This window comes from Carya illinoinensis, chromosome 2, assembly GCF_018687715.1.
Source record: "Carya illinoinensis cultivar Pawnee chromosome 2, C.illinoinensisPawnee_v1, whole genome shotgun sequence".
In the NCBI taxonomy this organism is placed as follows: Eukaryota; Viridiplantae; Streptophyta; class Magnoliopsida; order Fagales; family Juglandaceae; genus Carya; species Carya illinoinensis.
In genome coordinates this window covers 7325733-7346061 of record NC_056753.1, presented here as the reverse complement: position 1 = coordinate 7346061, position 20329 = coordinate 7325733, and the positions used below count along the sequence as shown (strand labels likewise).

General features: G+C 33.6%; 2 protein-coding genes across 5 annotated transcripts; one reads left to right on the top strand and one right to left on the bottom strand.

The window, feature by feature from the left end:
- Positions 1–5481: 5481 nt before the first annotated feature.
- Positions 5482–10422, top strand: LOC122299541 (tubulin gamma-1 chain-like). Of its 4 annotated transcripts, none has more exons than XM_043109909.1 (11): positions 5482–5791; positions 6359–6559; positions 7140–7251; positions 7668–8068; positions 8229–8282; positions 8356–8460; positions 8987–9061; positions 9156–9200; positions 9408–9536; positions 9932–10036; positions 10106–10422. In XM_043109909.1, the coding sequence occupies exons 1-11, from the start codon at positions 5663–5665 to the stop codon at positions 10172–10174; spliced, it is 1425 nt and encodes a 474-aa protein (XP_042965843.1). In that variant the 5' UTR covers positions 5482–5662; the 3' UTR covers positions 10175–10422. The 4 variants fall into 4 exon arrangements, with proteins under 4 accessions (XP_042965843.1, XP_042965851.1, XP_042965864.1 ...); XM_043109917.1 differs by having other exon boundaries at positions 6348–6559; XM_043109926.1 differs by having other exon boundaries at positions 5653–5791; positions 6295–6559.
- A 2692-nt stretch (positions 10423–13114) lies between these two features.
- Positions 13115–15212, bottom strand: LOC122301666 (farnesyl pyrophosphate synthase 2-like). Its single transcript, XM_043113062.1, has 6 exons — positions 15063–15212; positions 14809–14943; positions 14532–14674; positions 14269–14414; positions 13388–13455; positions 13115–13195 (listed from the first exon to the last, which is right to left on the bottom strand). The coding sequence occupies exons 1-6, from the start codon at positions 15210–15212 to the stop codon at positions 13115–13117; spliced, it is 723 nt and encodes a 240-aa protein (XP_042968996.1).
- Between the last annotated feature and the right edge of the window lie 5117 nt (positions 15213–20329).

Below are 20329 nucleotides of genomic sequence, written 5' to 3'. Positions count from 1 at the left end.
TTATTAACTCGAGCACTGAAAAATGGGATATGCAGCGTATTTAAAAAAGTTTCTCAAGCAGTGAAGCTGATATTATTTAAGAGAATTCCCATTAGTCTCTTAAATAGTCTAGAAAAATTGAATTGTAGATGTACTGTCAATGGCCAATTTATTGTGAATAGTGCCTATCATCTACAAAATAAACTCATTGATCAAGCAAAAGGGCAAACATCACAATCTGGTTCCAAGAAAGAAGAGTGGTCAAGTTGTTGGAAGCTCAAAATTCCTAATGTTGTAAAGGTATTTTTATGAAGAGCATGCCTTGAATCTTTGACTATAAACATGAATCTTTTTAAGAAGAAAATTATTGAATCTCCAAATTGTCCTATTTGTCTAGGGGAAGAGGACCTTGTTGTTCATGCTCTATGGGAATCCACTACAACAAAGGATGTTAGGAGTCTTCTCTCTAAAACTCTTCAAAAGAGTATTCTATCTGAAGCTTGTTTTAAGAGCATCTTTGCATTTATGAATGCACTATAAGAGCAGGATATTATGAAGGAATTTGTAGTAACAGCAAGGAAGATATGGCAAAGGAGGAATGCTTATGTATTTATAAGCCATTTTCTACATCCCACTCATGTGAGACAGAAACCATATTAGTTTTTACTATATTTCAAAGCAGTGCATGTAGGGACTAGTCAATAAGGAGCAGAGATGAATAACAGAGTTTGCAAATGGGAGCCCCCTCCTCAAGGTACTCATAAGGTGAATTGGGATGCAGAAATTACAAAAATATTAACTTACCACACGCAATTACAAATAGCCTCTTTATTATTTTCAAGCCTATGTTTAAACTTACCGCACACTTATAAATTAATCAATACTACAGGTTTTAAAAGAAAAAAACCAGTGAATTAGTAAACTAGACCAAATTGGGCTTAGTTTGGTCTCAAGTTTGGTTCAGTTCGATACCGATTTTATTTTTTTTAAAATCGGTTAAAATCGGTTTGGTTTTCGATTTTTTTTTCTTAAAACTAGACCAGACTAGTTTATATATATATATATATTAATTTTTTATATTATATATAATTTTTATATATAATAAATAATTATATATAAAATAATTTTATATTATATGATAAATTACTAATTAATATAATATTAAATTTTAAAATCTTATATCATTATAATTTATTGTATTAATAGTTATATTACTACTATATCATTATATTATTATATACTATAATATATTATATTATACATATATTATATAATATATAATATATAATATAATATGTAATATATTAAAATTAGAAAATAGGACTAAACCGAATTGAAACCAATAAAAATGAAATAACTAATTTAAGAAATAACAAATACGAAATCAGTTTTTAAAAATATAAAAATAAATCTTATTAATTCGATTTTTAAATTTTATTTAAAAAACTAATTACATCTTTGAGATTATAAAAATAGTAAAAATACAATTACTTTTATGTGAATAATAACCGATGTGACAGCTTTGTACATCATTACCCCTTTTTTTTTTTTTGTTTAAATGAGGTGCAACACGAGAATTTTTCAAGAAGTCACCCACCTTAATACTATTCTCGTCTAAATACGTTTAACTCTGAAGTTCTAATGGGATCTAATATATTGGTATGATCGCACCCAGATACATCATTATCCTACTATCGATGAAAGCCCGGAATCATCTTTAGCATCAACTTGTACACCGATGTCCCACCATCTTTGTATACCTGTCCACAATGTCACTGATGATCTTAGCAATTACCATTGTCAGATAATCTTGATCCATATCCGTAGACATTCTAATGAATTTGACCTAGTTAACTCCCATGCATGCAAGTCATGTTGACCAAGACCTTCACTTGATGATCTGTTAATTTCATTACAAGAAAAATGATACTCGTTTTTGTTAGAAATAATCTTTTTAGATGCAAAATTTAGTAGTAAAAACTTGTTTTTTTTTTTTATAGTGATTTGCAGAAGAAAACAAATAAATATATAGTGAATTAAAATACTTTAAAGACTAACACCAATACAAAAATAATAATAAGTACTAGGTGATCACACATGCAAAAATTTGTATAAGAGAAGGCAACCAGGTAACATTTTATTAAAAAAAATTATAGTCGCAATTGGGATTATGCAAGTACCACACAATCATTTTAAAGAAAATAAATAAATACGAGATTCATATAAAAAAAATTAATTTTTTAATAATAAATTTTATTATTTTTTAAAATAATTATATAATATTTATGTATTCTACTATCAGATGTAACATTACACTTTTATTAATACCGAATGACAACTTTTTTTTTTTTTTTTTTTTTTTTTTACGCAACTATCATGCCTGTACGTCTGTATAGCCAGCGAGCTAGTGTACAAATGCATGAAAGATTACCCACAAAAATATAAATAAATATATATATATTGTATACATGATACATGAGGGGTGTATCTAATTAATTAAAAGCCTCAAAACAAGCATTTTTTGTAGTTTCTACCTGAGGATGAAAAGTTGATTCTTATCAAATCCCCGAAAAGAATAATAATTTTATAATTTTAACCTCTCCTATATATATTCTCGTTCCAACCCTATTAAACACAGCTAGTGACCCCACGAGTGATTACCCAGAACACATGAAACGACAAAGTTGGGATCAGCTAATAAGCAATGAAATAAGCGACATTAATCGATCAGCTTGCACAATAAACTACTAAAAATGATAGTTTATCCAATATTCCTTCGGCTCCACACACACACACACACACACACATATATATATATATGTAAATATACATATATTTATAGAATTTATGCTTTTATTAATTTATATTGATAATCCAATATTTGCTGCATGCATGCATGCGAACGATAATGAAGTTCGTGATGTCTTAATCAGCGGCGGAGTCAAGAATTTATTTCAAGGGAGGTTAAACAAAACTAGAACAATATGTATAAAATATTTTTTGTTATATTTTTATATAATTATTTTACTATATATAATAATTTGATAAGAAGTATGTACATAACTAATATTATTAATATAATATAGCTATACTAATAGTCTAATTATTAATCAATGTGTGGAGTTTGAAGAGATATGGTAAAACTAGTATTACATATAGTATTACTATTATTACATATAATTATTAGTTATAGTATTAATACTTGTATATTATTAGTTATAGTAAATAAGTTAATAACTATTACTAATTTATTATATACTAATAGGCTAATAGTATTAGCAAATTACTAATACATATAATAGTATACTATACATATATATATATATATTAAATATATCATAATATAATTACATAAATATTAAACAAAATGCTCTTGGATTTAAAAAAAAATAAAAGTTTAGGGTGGACTAAACGGACCGATTGGACCAAACCGGCCTGGTCCTTTGGGAGTTCGGTCCGGTCCATAGTGAGAAAACCTCAGACCGAATAGGTTCGATCTAGTCCACCAAACTTTCCCAGATCGGACCGAACTTCCCCTTAGATGAAATGCTCCCGTTTTATCTAGGCTTGCAAAGTAGTCCACATTTGTGCAAAGTTTGGAGTTTTTCTTTATGATTTTGATTTATTGTTGATGTAAGGCACAGCTGATGTTTGATTGTAATATAAGATTCGGAATAATTAGACTTAGACTTAGAAGTTTAGCCCAACATCTTGGAACCGAAAGTTCCTGTCAACATCCCAGATCCTCCGCAAAATCAATTTAAGCAGAAGGATATGAAACACAAAATAAAAATCAACTGGTGCACTTCTTTTTTTTTATTTTTTTTGACGCCCTGTTCTGCACCTCTTGATTCAATATTTCCCTCCCTTTCCATCACGCTCATGCCGCCTCTGCGAGAATATCACTCATGATCCGCTCTGCTGTTTCGTTCCAGCGCACTTCCTCACGACTTCTTTTTTTTTTTTTTTTTTTTACGCCCTGTTCTGCACCTCTTGATTCAATTTTTCCCTCCCTTTCCATCACGCTCATGCCGCCTCTGCGAGAATATCACTCATGATCCGCTCTGCTGTTTCGTTCCAGCGCACTTCCTCACGACTTCTTTTTTTTATTTTTTTTACGCCCTGTTCTGCACCTCTTGATTCAATATTTCCCTCCCTTTCCATCACGCTCATGCCGCCTCTGCGAGAATATCACTCATGATCCGCTCTGCTGTTTCGTTCCAGCGCACTTCCTCACGACTTCTTTTTTTTTTATTTTTTTTACGCCCTGTTCTGCACCTCTTGATTCAATATTTCCCTCCCTTTCCATCACGCTCATGCCGCCTCTGCGAGAATATCACTCATGATCCGCTCTGCTGTTTCGTTCCAGCGCACTTCCTCACGACTTCTTGTTTTTTATTTTTTTTACGCCCTGTTCTGCACCTCTTGATTCAATATTTCCCTCCCTTTCCATCACGCTCATGCCCCCTCTGCGAGAATATCACTCATGATCCGCTCTGCTGTTTCGTTCCAGCGCACTTCCTCTGCTCCTTGGCAGCATGTCGTGCTGTGCTCTCACGTCCAGAGCCGTGTTTTGCATTTTGGGACCACATCCTCTCTTTTATTTTTTTGGAATGTCGGCTCAAGGGTGAAGCTCATAACTCATGACTATTTTTTTTCCTTTCCATAAATGCCCTGATATAAGTGTTTAATTATTTTAAGGATAAATATGAAACTTTTGTGTGCATAAAATTGACATCAATTAATTTGACATTTAATCTTAAAATTTGATACATAATTAAGTACTCAACTTTTTGATAAAATAAATTTCACTTAAGTGACTTAATTATACATTTTTAACACTTTATCACATCCCAAGTTAACTTTTTATTAGTCTAAAGTGATCACGAGAGCAGATAGATTTAACTTTACTTCAAAATTACTTAATTCAAAAATCTATGCGATAGATTAGATTTGTTGGTTTGAGCATTGTAGCTAACATAAATCAGATATTGATTTACCACATAAGGGTATATATTATCCAGTCAATCATCAAAGAGAGAAAAGTACCAAAAGAAAATGCTTAAGTGAGCAGGTGTGATAAATAATTTTCTAACCATTGAACTGCAACGTTAATAAACCGTAAAAGGAAAAAATGATGAGTAACAATTTTTCTAGTTTTAATGGGAAAATGCCAAAATCCTTTAGACCAATGGCATAAGACCTTGTCTCTAAATGAGAAAAACATATTCAAACCCTACCACTGTATGGAAAAAAAAAAGTTTTTAATGGAAAAATAGAGTTTATCTTAATTTTAAAGGAAAATAATACTTGATCTAATGAGTTTGTTTTCTCAAAATTATCGATCCGATATTTTATTTATAATTAAAAAAGTAATTATTAATAAAATGATATATTTTTTATTTTTAAAAATATCTAAAAATGTGTAAAAATTATTTAAAAAAAAAAATACAATTTCACTTATAAAAGTTTGAGTGACAAACTCGGAGCTGAGTAGCACCACCCAATTTTAAAATTAAATAGAAAGAACAAGTTTTTAACCCTACGTTACTTCTCTCCCTACTGATCTTCTCCTTTCAAAAATCTCCTCGCGCCAGAGAAGTCCCGCTTCTCTCTCTTTCTGGTCTGATCCAGATCCCTAGTTAATTAGTTTCCTGAGAAAAGGGGAAGAAGAGGGAAAACAATGCCGAGGGAGATCATCACCCTCCAGGTTGGACAATGCGGGAACCAGATCGGCATGGAGTTCTGGAAGCAGCTCTGCCTCGAGCACGGGATCAGCAAGGAAGGCATTCTCGAAGATTTTGCCACTCAGGTCCTTCTCTACACTCGTACCTTTTCCCTTTGTGCTTATATGCGCGCGCTCACACACGCGTATTTTTAAATAATTGGCTGCTGAGAAAATTGTGCTGGGGGAAAGCAAGTTGGGGTTCAAAAGTAGCCCAAAATTTTTCCCAAGTAGTTGTTTTAGGCCTATTTGAGTCCCGATGGTGAATTGTTAAAGTAATTTAATCAAATTATAGATATATTAATTAAGTCGCGTAAATTATGTATTATGTGTCTATTGATGTGTTTGAGTTGGAGATGATGTGTACGAGTATGTATTTTTATAGTAAATGAGAGAGGAAATGGAAGTAAGTGTGTGTTTTAGGTTCAGATGAAGTTTTAATTTGCATACTTGGATGTAAGTTTTCATTCAGAGTTTCCATTTTTTTTATTCCTAATTTATCATTAAGGTAATGCCGAATTACTTGTAATGGTAAATTGGAACTGTAAAACCTTGTTCGGTGTTGACCAAAGGATTCTTATTGTCAACAGGTATTCTTTATTCTACTAATGGACTTAAATTTTATAATTATTTACCGAGTTAGAGATGCCGCAGGGAGGGGACCGGAAAGATGTATTTTTCTATCAAGCTGATGATCAGCACTACATCCCACGGGCTTTGCTGATTGACCTGGAGCCCAGGGTAATTAATGGAATCCAAAATAGCGAATATAGAAACCTCTACAATCACGAGAACATCTTTCTTTCAGATCATGGAGGAGGCGCAGGAAATAATTGGGCCAGTGGTTATCATCAGGTTTGTTATTTTGTTTCCATGACAGTATCTTTAGATATTGAGCCAATATTATGACAGCTCTCAGTGTACTCAAAGCTTTACTCTTACGTGATTGGATATTTGCATATTGGTTCATTTTCTTCTTGAATGTGTACTGTCCATTCTACCAATCCAGCTTTAATATGGTTGCATGTTAACTGACTGAAGTTCTTGTGGTGTTGAAAAAATATTCACTTTTTTGGTGGGTCTGAAGCTGGCTAAAGCAGGGATTTATGATATCTGTTAATAAAGATATATGCTAAATCCTTCGATATTTTGACTCAATACCAATATATGGTTCAGTATCAGATTATTAGTTAAGTTTTTCTATTAAATGAAAGATTCTTTGCTGAGTGTTTCACACCTTCATACCTGAAATTAATGTTTTATCGTGAGAATTTCTGTTGAGTCATACTTCCACTATTTAGAGAATCATTATTTGGAGTTTGCAAGAAAGATCACAAGTAGTTCTGATTATAGGCTTAAAAATTTTAAGATTTCACTGGCATGCATAGGGCGTTGATGGTCTGATTTGTTCATATGGTGGTTAATGTCTGATTAGGGGAAGGGTGTTGAAGAGGATATAATGGACATGATTGATAGAGAAGCAGATGGGAGTGATAGTCTTGAGGGTTTTGTTTTATGCCACTCTATCGCTGGAGGAACAGGCTCAGGTTCTTTACTTCTCTGTCTTTACGGTTCTTACATAAACCAAATGTTTTGTGCATCTTCCTTATCATTATGTTGCTGATTAGTTAATGTAAAGATGATAATTTACCCTTTGGTATTGGGTTCATTGGAGAGCACAATTGATATATAATTCTGGTGTATAGAGTGAACTAAGCTCCTCGTTGTTTTTGCTGAAGTTGAACTAAATTGAGATTGCCCTCAGCATCTTAAAGATGTATAAAAAATGAACTCACTTGCTACCTTCGGCATCATTAGAATCATCTAGTCAAAATTTTGCCTCAATGACCCGGATCCTTTGCCCTTCATGTTTTGTAGTATTTGCATGATGGTATGCATATTACTGCTTAAAGTGCTCCCTTCTTTGTGCATTTACTGAGTGCTCTCAATTGAAATAATGCAGGTATGGGTTCATATTTGCTGGAAACTCTTAACGATCGCTACAGCAAAAAACTGGTTCAGACATATAGTGTATTTCCTAACCAGATGGAGACAAGTGATGTGGTGGTCCAGCCCTACAACTCACTTTTGACACTCAAGCGACTGACATTAAATGCTGATTGCGTTGTTGTTCTTGATAATACTGCATTGAATAGAATTTGTGTGGAACGTCTTCATTTATCAAATCCTACCTTTGCTCAGACAAATTCTTTGGTTTCCACTGTAATGTCTGCCAGCACAACCACTCTGCGATATCCAGGTTATATGAACAATGACTTGGTTGGCCTTCTTGCTTCTTTAATTCCAACCCCAAGATGCCACTTTCTAATGACAGGATATACACCACTTACAGTGGAGCGCCAGGTAAAATTCACATATGCATGCCATTTATCTTTTCATCTCGTTCTCTTCCTCTCTTTGATAATTTTGCCGTATCATATTGCTGGGAGTTTTTGAATTGGGTTTTTGTTATACTTCCAAAGAGGTACTTTATCTGAATCTGATGCAACTCTCTTTTTGGTAGGCTAACTTGATTCGCAAAACCACCGTGCTTGATGTTATGAGAAGACTTTTGCAGGCAAGAATCGTTGCATATAATTTTTGCATACATGCAGGGTTTGGCAGTCTTTTGACATATATCTTTTCTGTAGACAAAAAATATTATGGTTTCCTCATATGCTCGAACAAAAGAGGCCAGTCAAGCAAAGTATATATCAATATTGAATATCATTCAAGGGGAAGTCGACCCTACTCAGGTAATATTCACAATTCCTATACGAGAAGCTAGGAATTTCTATATGGCTAATTGTATTGAGAAGCTGGCATTTTTTTTTTTTATTGGATGGAATATACTTAGGACTCATTTTCATTATGACTTTTGGCCATAAATAATGTTTATTAAGATCAGAGTTCATGTGTAAAGTTTCTCATATCCATATCTAGAGTATCCTGTGGCCCACATTCTCTTAGTTCAGTACACTATGGCTTACTACTTTTCCTCCTTTTCTAAAGTTTGTGTTATTTCTAGGTGGAGATCCAACCGTTTCATACCAAACAGATCAATCCTTCTTAGACTACATCAATAATCTTAAAATTTAAAAGAAAAAAAAAATTTTACAGGTGAAAAAATTAAGGCAAAGGGGGTTAAGCTGCTTGATATTCTTTAATTTTGTGGTTGTGACCTTGGAAATATGTTAAGCTATCAGGACTCTCTAAATGGAAAAATTATGGGGATGATTTTCGAGAATGCCACTTCTTGTTATTTGCCTTCTCTGTGATCAGGTTCACGAGAGTTTGCAGAGGATACGCGAAAGAAAGCTTGTTAACTTCATTGAGTGGGGCCCTGCAAGCATTCAGGTTTCTTTCCAGATTAAAAACAATTACTTCTGATGCTTAAACCCTTCTTTTGAACTTAGTTACACAATCATTTATCTGTTTTTTTTCTTGGTAGGTTGCTCTGTCTAGAAAGTCTCCATATGTTCAAACTGCTCATAGGGTAAGATTCCTTGTTCTTTTTTCTCTCTCCCTTTTTTTTTTCTCTGTCCATGTCTTTTCTTCAAAAGTTTTCAGGAATTTACATTTCCATTAATGTTGATTTAAACAGTTTTGAAAACAGGCCTCCCTGTTATCTTTTAAACTTGAGTGATAATTGAAAATAAGTATTGAGATGAGCAATAAGGTTGGTATGCTTTGTATTTGTTAGGTCAGTGGTCTTATGCTAGCTAGCCATACTAGTATCAGGCACCTTTTCAGCAAGTGTTTGAGCCAGTACGAGAAGTTAAGAAAGAAGCAAGCATTTCTTGACAACTACCGGAAATTCCCAATGTTTGCTGTAAGTTGCCATCATTGTAAGTTTAGTAGTTTCAATTCAGAGTAAATGTCTGTCATGGACACTGCACCAATTAAAATTTTGATGTGTTTTCTTTCTATCCTTTGTGCATTGCAATGCTTGGGTAGGCTTTATTGATTTCATTAGAATATATTATTATTGGATTCGCGATATATCTTATCTGCAGTTATCAATGAACTTCCTAAAATAGTTACTTATAAAAAAAAAATGAACTTCTTAAAATAGTCAAGCAATAAGCGCTTTAATTGTTGACGTATGCCTTTTCTAACGAGACAGTAATTTGGTGATAAATTAGAAAATGCTTTGAGGCTGTCAACTTTGTTGAGTTCTGATATTACATTTGGGTCTTATTTAAATATAATTTTAAACTTGTACAGGACAATGACCTTTCAGAATTTGATGAATCAAGAGACATAATTGAGAGTTTGGTTGATGAATATAAGGCCTGTGAATCCCCAGATTACATTAAATGGGGAATGGAGGTAGATTCCAACTATCTTAACTCCTATTGTTTGTTAAATGCGTTTCACCCATGTGTATTTTATGTGCAGGATCCAGACCATGTTCTAACGGGAGAAGGCAATTCGACTGGAACAGTGGATCCTAAGTTAGCTGCTTGAACACGCCAAGTAAGCTATTATCTGTAGCTGCCATGAAACTTCTGGTTATCATAGCTACCTTTCCCGATACACATCAAGTAATCATGTTGAATCTAAGAGCTTATGCTTTGACCCGAAACATCCATCCACCAGTGCCTGGTAGATATCTTCATGATCATTCCAAGAGGTTCTGTTTTCTGATCTTTAGACCATGCCCTTGTACATTTCTAAGTTTTGTTCTTTCTTTAGTATTGAAATGCTGTCTTTTATCTTGTTGCCTGTCATCAATCTCTAATCACATAAAAAATTTCTGAAACCTTTATGCAACCTTAAACATCACTGCATTACAAACCCTTGTGGTTGAGTCATTATAATCCAGAATTTGTGGATGGAGCTGCAGCTCTTTATCTGTTTGCACAGTATTTATTACAGCTGTGTATGTTAGTTGTATTTTATGGTTAATTCATATTATTTTTTTGTGTTTGTTTGGATATATATATATTTGTATTATTGTTGATTTGATTTTTATTATATTTCTTTTTCTTTTCTTATGTTTAATATAGATAGAAGGTAGTTTTTAGTGATAGTTTTGGTGGTTCTAGTTCAGCTCATTTTTCATTAGACGTGGAGGAAGACACTAGTCCTTTAGTGCCTTCCTCCATGAATATCCTAAACCCCAGGCCCGCACCATCTCTCCCCCCAAAGCCAAAAATAGCTAAGAAGAATATCAACCAATCTTATGTATGGGATCATTTTACAAAGGTTGAACTTCTTGATCGCATTGCACCTAAAACTCAATGCAATTATTGTTTAAAGCTTTATGGATGCCATTATAAAAATAGTACTTTCTCAATGTCACACCACTTAGGATATTCTTGTCCGAATTCTCTCATTAGGCAGAATAAAAATCTTGAGAAGGATAAATCATCATCAGACACTGGAGTTAAAATGGATGGTAGAGGATCTAGTTTTCAAATGTTAGGACAATATGGTTGTGAAAAATTAAAGGCGATGATTTCTAATTTGTTTATTCAGTGTGAATTGCCATTCAAGGTTATAGAACATTCGAAAATTTGTTAAACTCTTAAGTTATTTATAGTCTAGACATAACTTGCCATTCCGAATCACCTTAAAAAAAGAGTGTATTGGTTTAAAGGAGGGAAAGCAAAAGTTGAAGGTTTTGTTGAGTAATCAAAGAGTTTGTTTGACCACCGATATATGGATGTCAGTGTAAAATAATAATTATATTTAGGTCAAGTGTCATCATATTGATTAAAGTTGGATATTACACAAGAAAATCATAATTTTTTTTAAAAGATTCTTAATCATAGAGGTGAGACTATTGCTTAGATGTTAGAGTCTTGTTTGATAGATTGGGAGATTAATTGCCTTTGTACGATCAATGTGGATAATGCCTCCTCTAATGATGTCTCTATTGATTATGTAAGGAGGAACATAAGAGATAAGAAATTTACAATTTTGGAAGACAAGTTTATACATATGCGATGTGTTGCACATATTTTAAACCTCATTATATGTGATGGTTTAAAAAGTATATATGATGCTATAAATTATATTAGAGAAACAATAAGATTTGTGAGGTCTTTACTAGCAAGACTTGATATGTTTAAAACATGTGCAAAGGAGCTGAATATTGTGTGGAAAAATGATGTGTGTAGATGTTCCTACTAGATGGAACTTTACATAGCTAATATTTAGTATTGTTGAAAAATATGAAAAATCTTTTGTCCTAATCAGAGTGAGGGAGCCACAGTTTTTGGAGCATTTGTTTGAAGATTGACAAAGGGTTCGTATTTTTATTAAGTTTCTAAAAGTTTTTTATGATGCCACTTTGAAAATTTTTAGCTCATCTCACGTGACATTTAATATGTTATTTTAATAAATTTATACAATTGAGCACGATTTGAATAAAATTGGTTAGAGTGGGAATGATATGTTGAGGAAGATGGTGTCTAATATGAAACTTAAGTTTGATAAATATTGGGAGAACACGAATAAGATGAATATGATTGCTTATGTAGCTTTTGTCCTTGACCCTCGATATAAGATTATAGTTTTGTCATATTGGTTAAAATGATGCAAATGGGATAAATGCGAAGATAGAATTGAGACCAAAGTAAGATTGCTCATGAATCATTTGATTGAGCAATACCACAAGGTTCATGAGCTAGATAGTTGAAGAGTAAATATGGCCCATAAAAGTTCCTCAAGTATTATTGGTGACGATTTGGACTATGAAGGTTTTGATATATCTCTAGATCCATATCTTGAGGGGCAAAACAATTTGGTATTTAGCTCGAGGATGGAGAGGTATTTGTCGGATGTGACTGAACCAAAAGTACCCGGGTTTTAGATTTTGGATTGGTGAAAGAGGAATTCATTTAGATATCCTATCTTTGCGAAAATCGCATGTGATATATTGGTCATCTATATTTCCACCATTGCATTTGAGTCCGCATTTAGCAACGGTAGACGTGTAATAGACCCAACCGAAGCTCATTAACACTAGAGACTGTTCAAGTACTAATCTACATGCAAAATTGGTTAACTTGTGAACCACTTAGTTCTTGGGAGGTGAAGGAGCATGTAAAAGACGTTGACATAAAAGGTAAATACTTTTATTTGTTAATTTTGATTTTTTTATTATTAATTTTGATATCATGTTTAAATTACCTAGATCTTTTTTTAAAAATAATTTAAACACTTTTTAATAGTCTTTTAAAAAAAATTAAAGAACAAAATAAATAAAAGTGCAAAATACATAATATTGTTGTTTACAAGAATATAATGAGATTATTCCTTTTTAATGGGAAACATAGAGATACAAATCAGTATAAAAGGCTATGACTATTCTGGCATGCATCTTCCAACCTTTCTTTCTCTCAACCGACTTTATTTTTGCCTCTTGTATATTTTACCCAAGAATGACTTCAACACTGCCTATACTGCTTTGCTCGGATGAGCTTCAATATAGGCTATCAAATTTTCATAGCTCTTGCGCTCATACTCAGCAAATACACCCTATCAAGTTGGGATTATAGAAAATAAAGATCATGGACAAACAAAAACTTAATGACCAAACACCATAAATTAAAATAGATAATCCAATGAGTAAGATCGACTTCCTGGATATGAGAAAAGCAAGCAAAAACATATTTTTGTTACCCATTAATGATTTAGTTGTATATTTTAAGGAGTTGCTTTAAGAGGTACCTGAAGATCAAGTTCTTTGTAGAGAGCTTTTTTGTGACATTGCCTGGGTTTGGTTTCCCGTAGTTCTCCTGGAAACAAACATTCAAGGACCAAGTTAATCTCAATGTTGATAAGGAAAGGAAGACAAAAGGTTCAAGGAAAGTTCCTTCTTACATGTAGCATTTTATTTTGTTCCTCGTTGCTTAGCTCCAATGCTTTTACCACCAACCAAGAACACTTGAAATCTTCAATGTTTGTTCTGATTTGATGGTAGAAAGGACCAAAGTAAACCATGAACTAAACGGATGGACGGGGAGTTCAATTAAAAAAATATGGATAAACACATCATTCTGGGTCTCACCTTGCTAATTGTTTCAGGATCTCTAAAGCAATCTAAATAATCATCCTAGAAATAAATGAAAAGAATTGAGATTTACAAGAGAGGGTCATCTGATCAAAAAGAAAACTTGGTACATGAAGCTTCCAGAATTATACAAAAAGATGACAGATATTCAACACACCATGAAAAACTTTCAAAAGAATAATGCAGAAAACTCAACAAGAACAGGCCCTTCAGCCTCGAGGACAAGTGATTGCCATGTAGCATCGGTCACAGTAGAAACTAAAATTTTGAAAGACAATGATCAGTCAAATCAACTTGTATAAATTAAAATCCCACACGAAGAAATTTGAGAATTGATACTACCTAAGGCCTCGTACCATGATTGAATATGCAATGGATGCAAAGTCAAATGCTTCAAAGTTCACACCGTCAAGAACAAAAAGTTAAGTTACTGAAGTTGAAGGAAGATGGTTACCTTAAGTAGAAAAAAAATGTAAAGGTTAAGTTAAATGGATAAATTAGTAATAAAAAATCAAAATTAATAAATAAAAGTATTTACCTTTGATGTCAACGTCTTTTATATGCTCCTCCACTTCCCAAGAACTGAGTGGTTTATAAGTCAACCAATTTTGTTTGTAGATTAGTGCTTGGACAATTTCCGGCGCTAATGAGCTTTGATATGGATCTATTATACATCCACCGGTGCTGAATGTGGACTCAGATGTGACAGTGGAAACATAGATAATCAATATATCACGTGCGATCTTTGCAAGGATGAGATATCTAAATGAGTTCTTCTTCCACTAATCCAAAATCTCAAACTCGAATACTTTTGGTTCAATCACATTCGACAAATACTTCTCCATGTCTGAGCTAAATACCGAATTGTTTTGCCCCTCAAGATATTGATCTAGAGATATATCAAAATCTTCGTAGTCTAAGTTGTCACCAATAATACGTGCGATCTTTGCAAGGATATGACAGTGGAAACATAGATAATCAATATATCACGTGCGATCTTTGCAAGGATGAGATATCTAAATGAGTTCTTCTTCCACTAATCCAAAATCTCAAAATCCAAAATCTCAAACTCGAATACTTTTGGTTCAATCACATTTGACAAATACTTCTCCATGTCTGAGCTAAATACCGAATTGTTTTGTCCCTCAAGATATTGATCTAGAGATGTATCAAAATCTTCGTAGTTTAAGTTGTCACCAATAATACGTGCGATCTTTGCAAGGATGTGACAGTGGAAACATATATAATCAATATATCAAGTGCGATCTTTGCAAGGATGAGATATCTAAATGAGTTCTTCTTCCACCAATCCAAAATCTCAAACTTGAGTACTTTTGGTTCAATCACATTCGACAAATACTTCTCCATGTCTGAGCTAAATACCGAATTGTTTTGCCTCTCAAGATATTGATCTAAAGATGTATCAAAATCTTCATAGTCTAAGTTGTCACCAATAATACTCGAGAAACTTTTATGGGCCATATTTACTCTTCCACTATCTAACCCATGAAACTTGTGGTATTGTTCAATTATTCATAAACAATTTTACCTTGGCCTCAATTCTATCTCCGCATTCATCCATTTTGTATCTTTTTAACCAATATGGCAAGGCTGTAGTCTTATATCGAGGGTCAAGGACAAAAGTTACATAAACAATCATGCTCATCTTATTTGTGTTTCCCCAATATTTATCAAACTTAAGTTTCATATTAGACACCATTCTCCTCAACATATTATCTCCTACTCTATCCCATTTTGTTCAAATTGTGCTTAATTGTAAAAATTTATTGAAATAATATATTAGATGTCACGTAAGATTAACTGAAGATTTTCAAAGTAACATCATAAAAATCGTTTAGAAACTTAATAAAATTACGAGTCCTTTGCCAATCTTCAAACGGAGGTGCCAAAAACTATGACTCTCTCACTTCAATTAGGACAAAAGTTTTTTCATATTTTTCAACAATACTAAGAATTAGATATGTGAAGTTCCATCTACTAGGAACATCTAGACACCATTTTTTCACACAATATTTAGCTCCTTTACATATGTTTTAAACATATCAAGTCTTGTTGGTGAGGACATCACAAATCTTATTGCTTCTCTAATATTATATATAATTTTTAAACCATTACATACAATGGAGTTTAAAATATGTGCAGTATATCGCACATGTATAAACTCGCATTCTAAAATTGTAAACTCCTTATCTCTTATGTTTTTCCTCACATGATCAATAGCGCCATTATTAGAGAATGCATTATCCACAGTGATCGTACAAAGACGATTAATCTCCCAATTCATTAAGTAAGATTCTAACATCCGAGTAATGGTTTCACTTTTATGATTTGGAATCTTAAAAAACATTATAATTTTTTTATTTAATATCCAGCTTTGATTAATATAATGACATGTGACACAAATATAATTCTTGTTTTGCACCGATGTCTATATATCAGTGGTCAAATAAATTTTTTGATTGCTCAACAAAGTCTTCAACTTTTGCTCCTCCTTCTTATATAAGCTAATACACTCTTTTTGAAAGGTAGTTTGGGATGACAAATTGTGTTTAGGCTCTAAATAACCCAAGAGTTTAACAAATGCTGGATGCTCTATAATCTTAAATGATTATTCACACTAGATAAACAAATTAGAAATCGCCTTTAATTTTTCACGATGATATTGTCCTAACATTTAAGGACTAGATCATCTACCATCCATTTTAACTCCAGTGTATGATGGTGATTTATCTTTTTTAACATTTTTATTCTGTCTAATGGAAGACTTCGGATAAGAATATTCTAGGTGGTGTGACATTGATAAAATACCATTTTTATAATGACATGCATAAAGTTTTAATTAATAATTGCATTGAGTTTTAAGTGCAATGGGATCAACATGTTCAACCTTTGTAAAATGATCTCATACATGAGATTGGTTGGTAGACTTCTTGATTCTTTTTGGCTTTGGGGGGGAGAGATGGTGCAGGCCTGGGGTATACGTGGAGGAAGGCACTAAAGGACTAGTGTCTTCTTCCATGTCTAATGAAATATGAGCTGAGTTAAAATCATCAACACTATCATCAAAACTACATTCTATTTGTTTTAAATATAAGAAAAGAAAAAGAAATATAATAAAAATCAAATAAACAGCAATACAAATATATATATATATAATATCCAAACAAACACAAAAAAGGATAAATTAACTATAAAACACAACAAATGTATACGACTGTAATAAATATAATGCAAACAGATAAAGTGATGCAGCTCCATCCATAAATTCTGAATTATAATGACTCAACCACAAGGGTTTGTAATGTAGTGATGTTTAAGGTTGCATAAAAGTTTCAGCAAGTTTTTGTGTGATTAGAGATTGATAACAACAAGATAAAAGACAGAATTGCAACACAAAAAAAGAACAAATATTCAAGGTGTCTGCTGTTATGAAGTTGCTATCCTAACTTGGCTATAAAATTGCCACAAAAGGTCACAAACCATGCTGTCACTCCTGCATCAAATCCTCTCAGCTTTGGCAAGCAAAGTCATGGCAAGCTAGTTATTAAAACAAAAAACGAGTTCCTATGCTTGTATCAATTTTTAAAGCTATGCATAGTTGATTAGAGTAGAGAAACTAAAATTCAAGTTTGCCAACACAGAAACTTTGTTCATTGTTCAAAAGCTAAGGGATCTTTTTTTGGGATGGAAGCAGCTCTAGAAGAATTAGAACCTGGGTAATTTTCCCACAAGAAAATTGCAAACTAGTAGCTATGACAATCAATCCTCAAATTAACAAACAGTACATCCTAAATGCAAATAAGATACATGTATTCTATTATTTATCAAATCTCGGCCCATTAATCCAATATAACTTTGTTAAAATCATAGCAGCATAATTTTGAGAGGTCAAACTTGCCTAAGTCAAGTGTGTAAAAGAGGAACACAAGAAAAAATAGGACCCAATAAATCAATACACAAGTAGATATTTGTTGAATTTTTTTTATACTCAGAAGGATATCTATCACAAAATGCAAACAAAAATCCACATTAATAAGCCAACATTTTAGACTATTTTTCCAGTTGCATGCATACATGAATATTGTTGAAGAAAACTCGTATTTGACACATCCATGCATTAAGAATTTAGTGAGTTTAGCCGAAGAATAAATTCATTGACTCGAGCAACTTTTTGATAGATCTGTGTCCCTATTTAAGATCAAACCCAAAACTCATTTTATATTGATAAGAAATCACATCCAAAATCCATTTTATTCATTGATTATTCGAAAATCTTATTTCCCTAGAAGGACTAGAAAAAACTTTCATGTCATTTTAGTGGGGGAAGAGAGAGAGAGAGAGAGAGAGAGAGAGAGAGAGAGAGAGAAGAACACACCCTAGCAAACATGAAGGAATTAACAGACGACGGCCTAGTCAACAGCGGCAACGAATCTAGCTATTAGCGTTGAGCAAGAGTTAGGGTTTCGGGAGAGACTCTGAGAGAGGATTGTCGAGACTCGAGGGGCTGAAATTTGAGTGAGGTGAGAAGTGTGGTGAATGAAGGGGTTGAAGTTTGTAGAATTATAGGGAGATTTAATTTGATGATCTGTCAGCAATGTTAGGGGCTAAGATTGAGGAGATCTACAGCTAACAGATCATGTTTTCTTATCCTATGATTTTAGGAGATTTAATTTGATGATCTGTCAGCAATGTTAGGTGCTAAGATTGAGGAGATATACAGCTAACAGATCATGTTTTCTTATCCCAAGATTTTAGGGGATTTGGTAGTCTGTTACCAAATCTGTAGATATGAGTTCCATTTTTATAGCTTTCTTTTTTAGGTAGTTTTGATTCTTTCCTAAGTTGTAAATATTCATACCTAAAATAGATGAGTATTATCATCTATATATAGAGGGGAATGTAATCATTTTTATATATATTGGAATATTGAGTTTTTCCTTCCAATTCAATATGGTATCAGAGCATTCTCTGAACCCTAATTCCCTCATATGACCAAATACGGGAAACGTGATTCAACTACTACCGTTTCCAAAATCACCTCCAATCAGGAAGCAATGGCTTCCAGCAACAGTAGTGCAGATAGTAACCTCATGCCCATTACAGGACACAAACTGAATGGGAACAACTATCTTCAATAGTCCCATTCCGTAATGATGTTCATATGCGGAAAGGGCAAAGACGATTATCTCAACGGAGTTGTTGCCAAACCGAACAAGACGGATGAAAAGTTCAAAGTCTGGAATGCTGAAAATAATATGGTCATGTCATGGCTCATTAATTCCATGACAAATGACATTGGAGAAAATTTTCTTCTCTATGGAACAACAAAGGAGATTTGGGACGCTGCCAAGGAAACATATTCTAACAATGAGAATACGTCGGAATTGTTCGAGGTGGAGAGTGTTCTCCATGACTTCCGCCAAGGAGAGTTAACGGTGACTCAGTACTTCAACACACTCAATCGCTATTGGCAGCAACTGGACTTGTTTGAGGAGCACAATTGGAGCTGTCCGGATGATGGAATCAGGTATAGACAGATTATTGAACGGAAAAGAATATACAAATTTCTGATTGGATTAAATAAGAATCTCGATGAAGTGCGAGGAAGAATCTTAGGATCCAAATCACTACTAAATATCTGGGAAGCATTTTCAGAAGTTTGGAGAGAGGAAAGTCGAAAGAAGATCATGATGGGCTCTCAAGATTCTGTGACAAATCCTGAGAGCTCAACCCTTATAGTTAGAGGAAATCCATCCAACAACAATGATCACAGACCAAAGAAAGGGCGACCATGGTGTGATCATTGCTGACGTCTTGGTCACACCAAGGACACCTGCTGGAAGATTCATGGAAAACCTGCAGACTGGAAGCCTTCCCGGTTTGCCTATGACAAAGAAGGAAGGGGCAACCTCGTCTCCATGGATGAAAAACCATCACCCGAACCCACTCCCTTCAGCAAGGAACAGATAGAAGTCTTACAGAAATTGTTCAGCCAATCCTTGTCTGCACTTGCCCCCACTGTGGTTGGTACTGGTTCCTTGGCACAAAGAGGTAATTTTTTGAGTGCTCTAAATGTTAAAAAGGAGAAGCTAAGTCCATGGATTATAGACTCAGGAGCATCTGATCATATGACTGGAGATGAGAAGCTTTTTTCCACTTACAATCCATGCTATAAAAATTTAACTGTGAGAATAGTCGATGGTTCACTCTCAAAGGTGGCTGGTACAGGTTCTATTAGAGTTTCTGAGAACATCACTCTTGATTCAGTTCTCCTTGTGCCAAAATTAAATTGCAATTTACTGTCCATTAGTAAACTCACTCGGGATCTCAATTGTGTTACTAAATTTGGCTCCAATCTGTGTGAATTTCAGGTCTTGGACTTGGGGAAGACGATTGGCAGTGCTAAGATGTGTTCGGGGCTCTATCTTCTAGAGGTTATTAATCCTCCTAAAGGAACAACTCACCAATCTACTTGTTCAGTGTCCAGTAGTCCTATTTCTTTGTCAGTGAGTCGGTCTACTAATGATAGTGCAATTATGTTGTGGCACTATAAGTTAGGTCATCCAAATTTCTTGTAT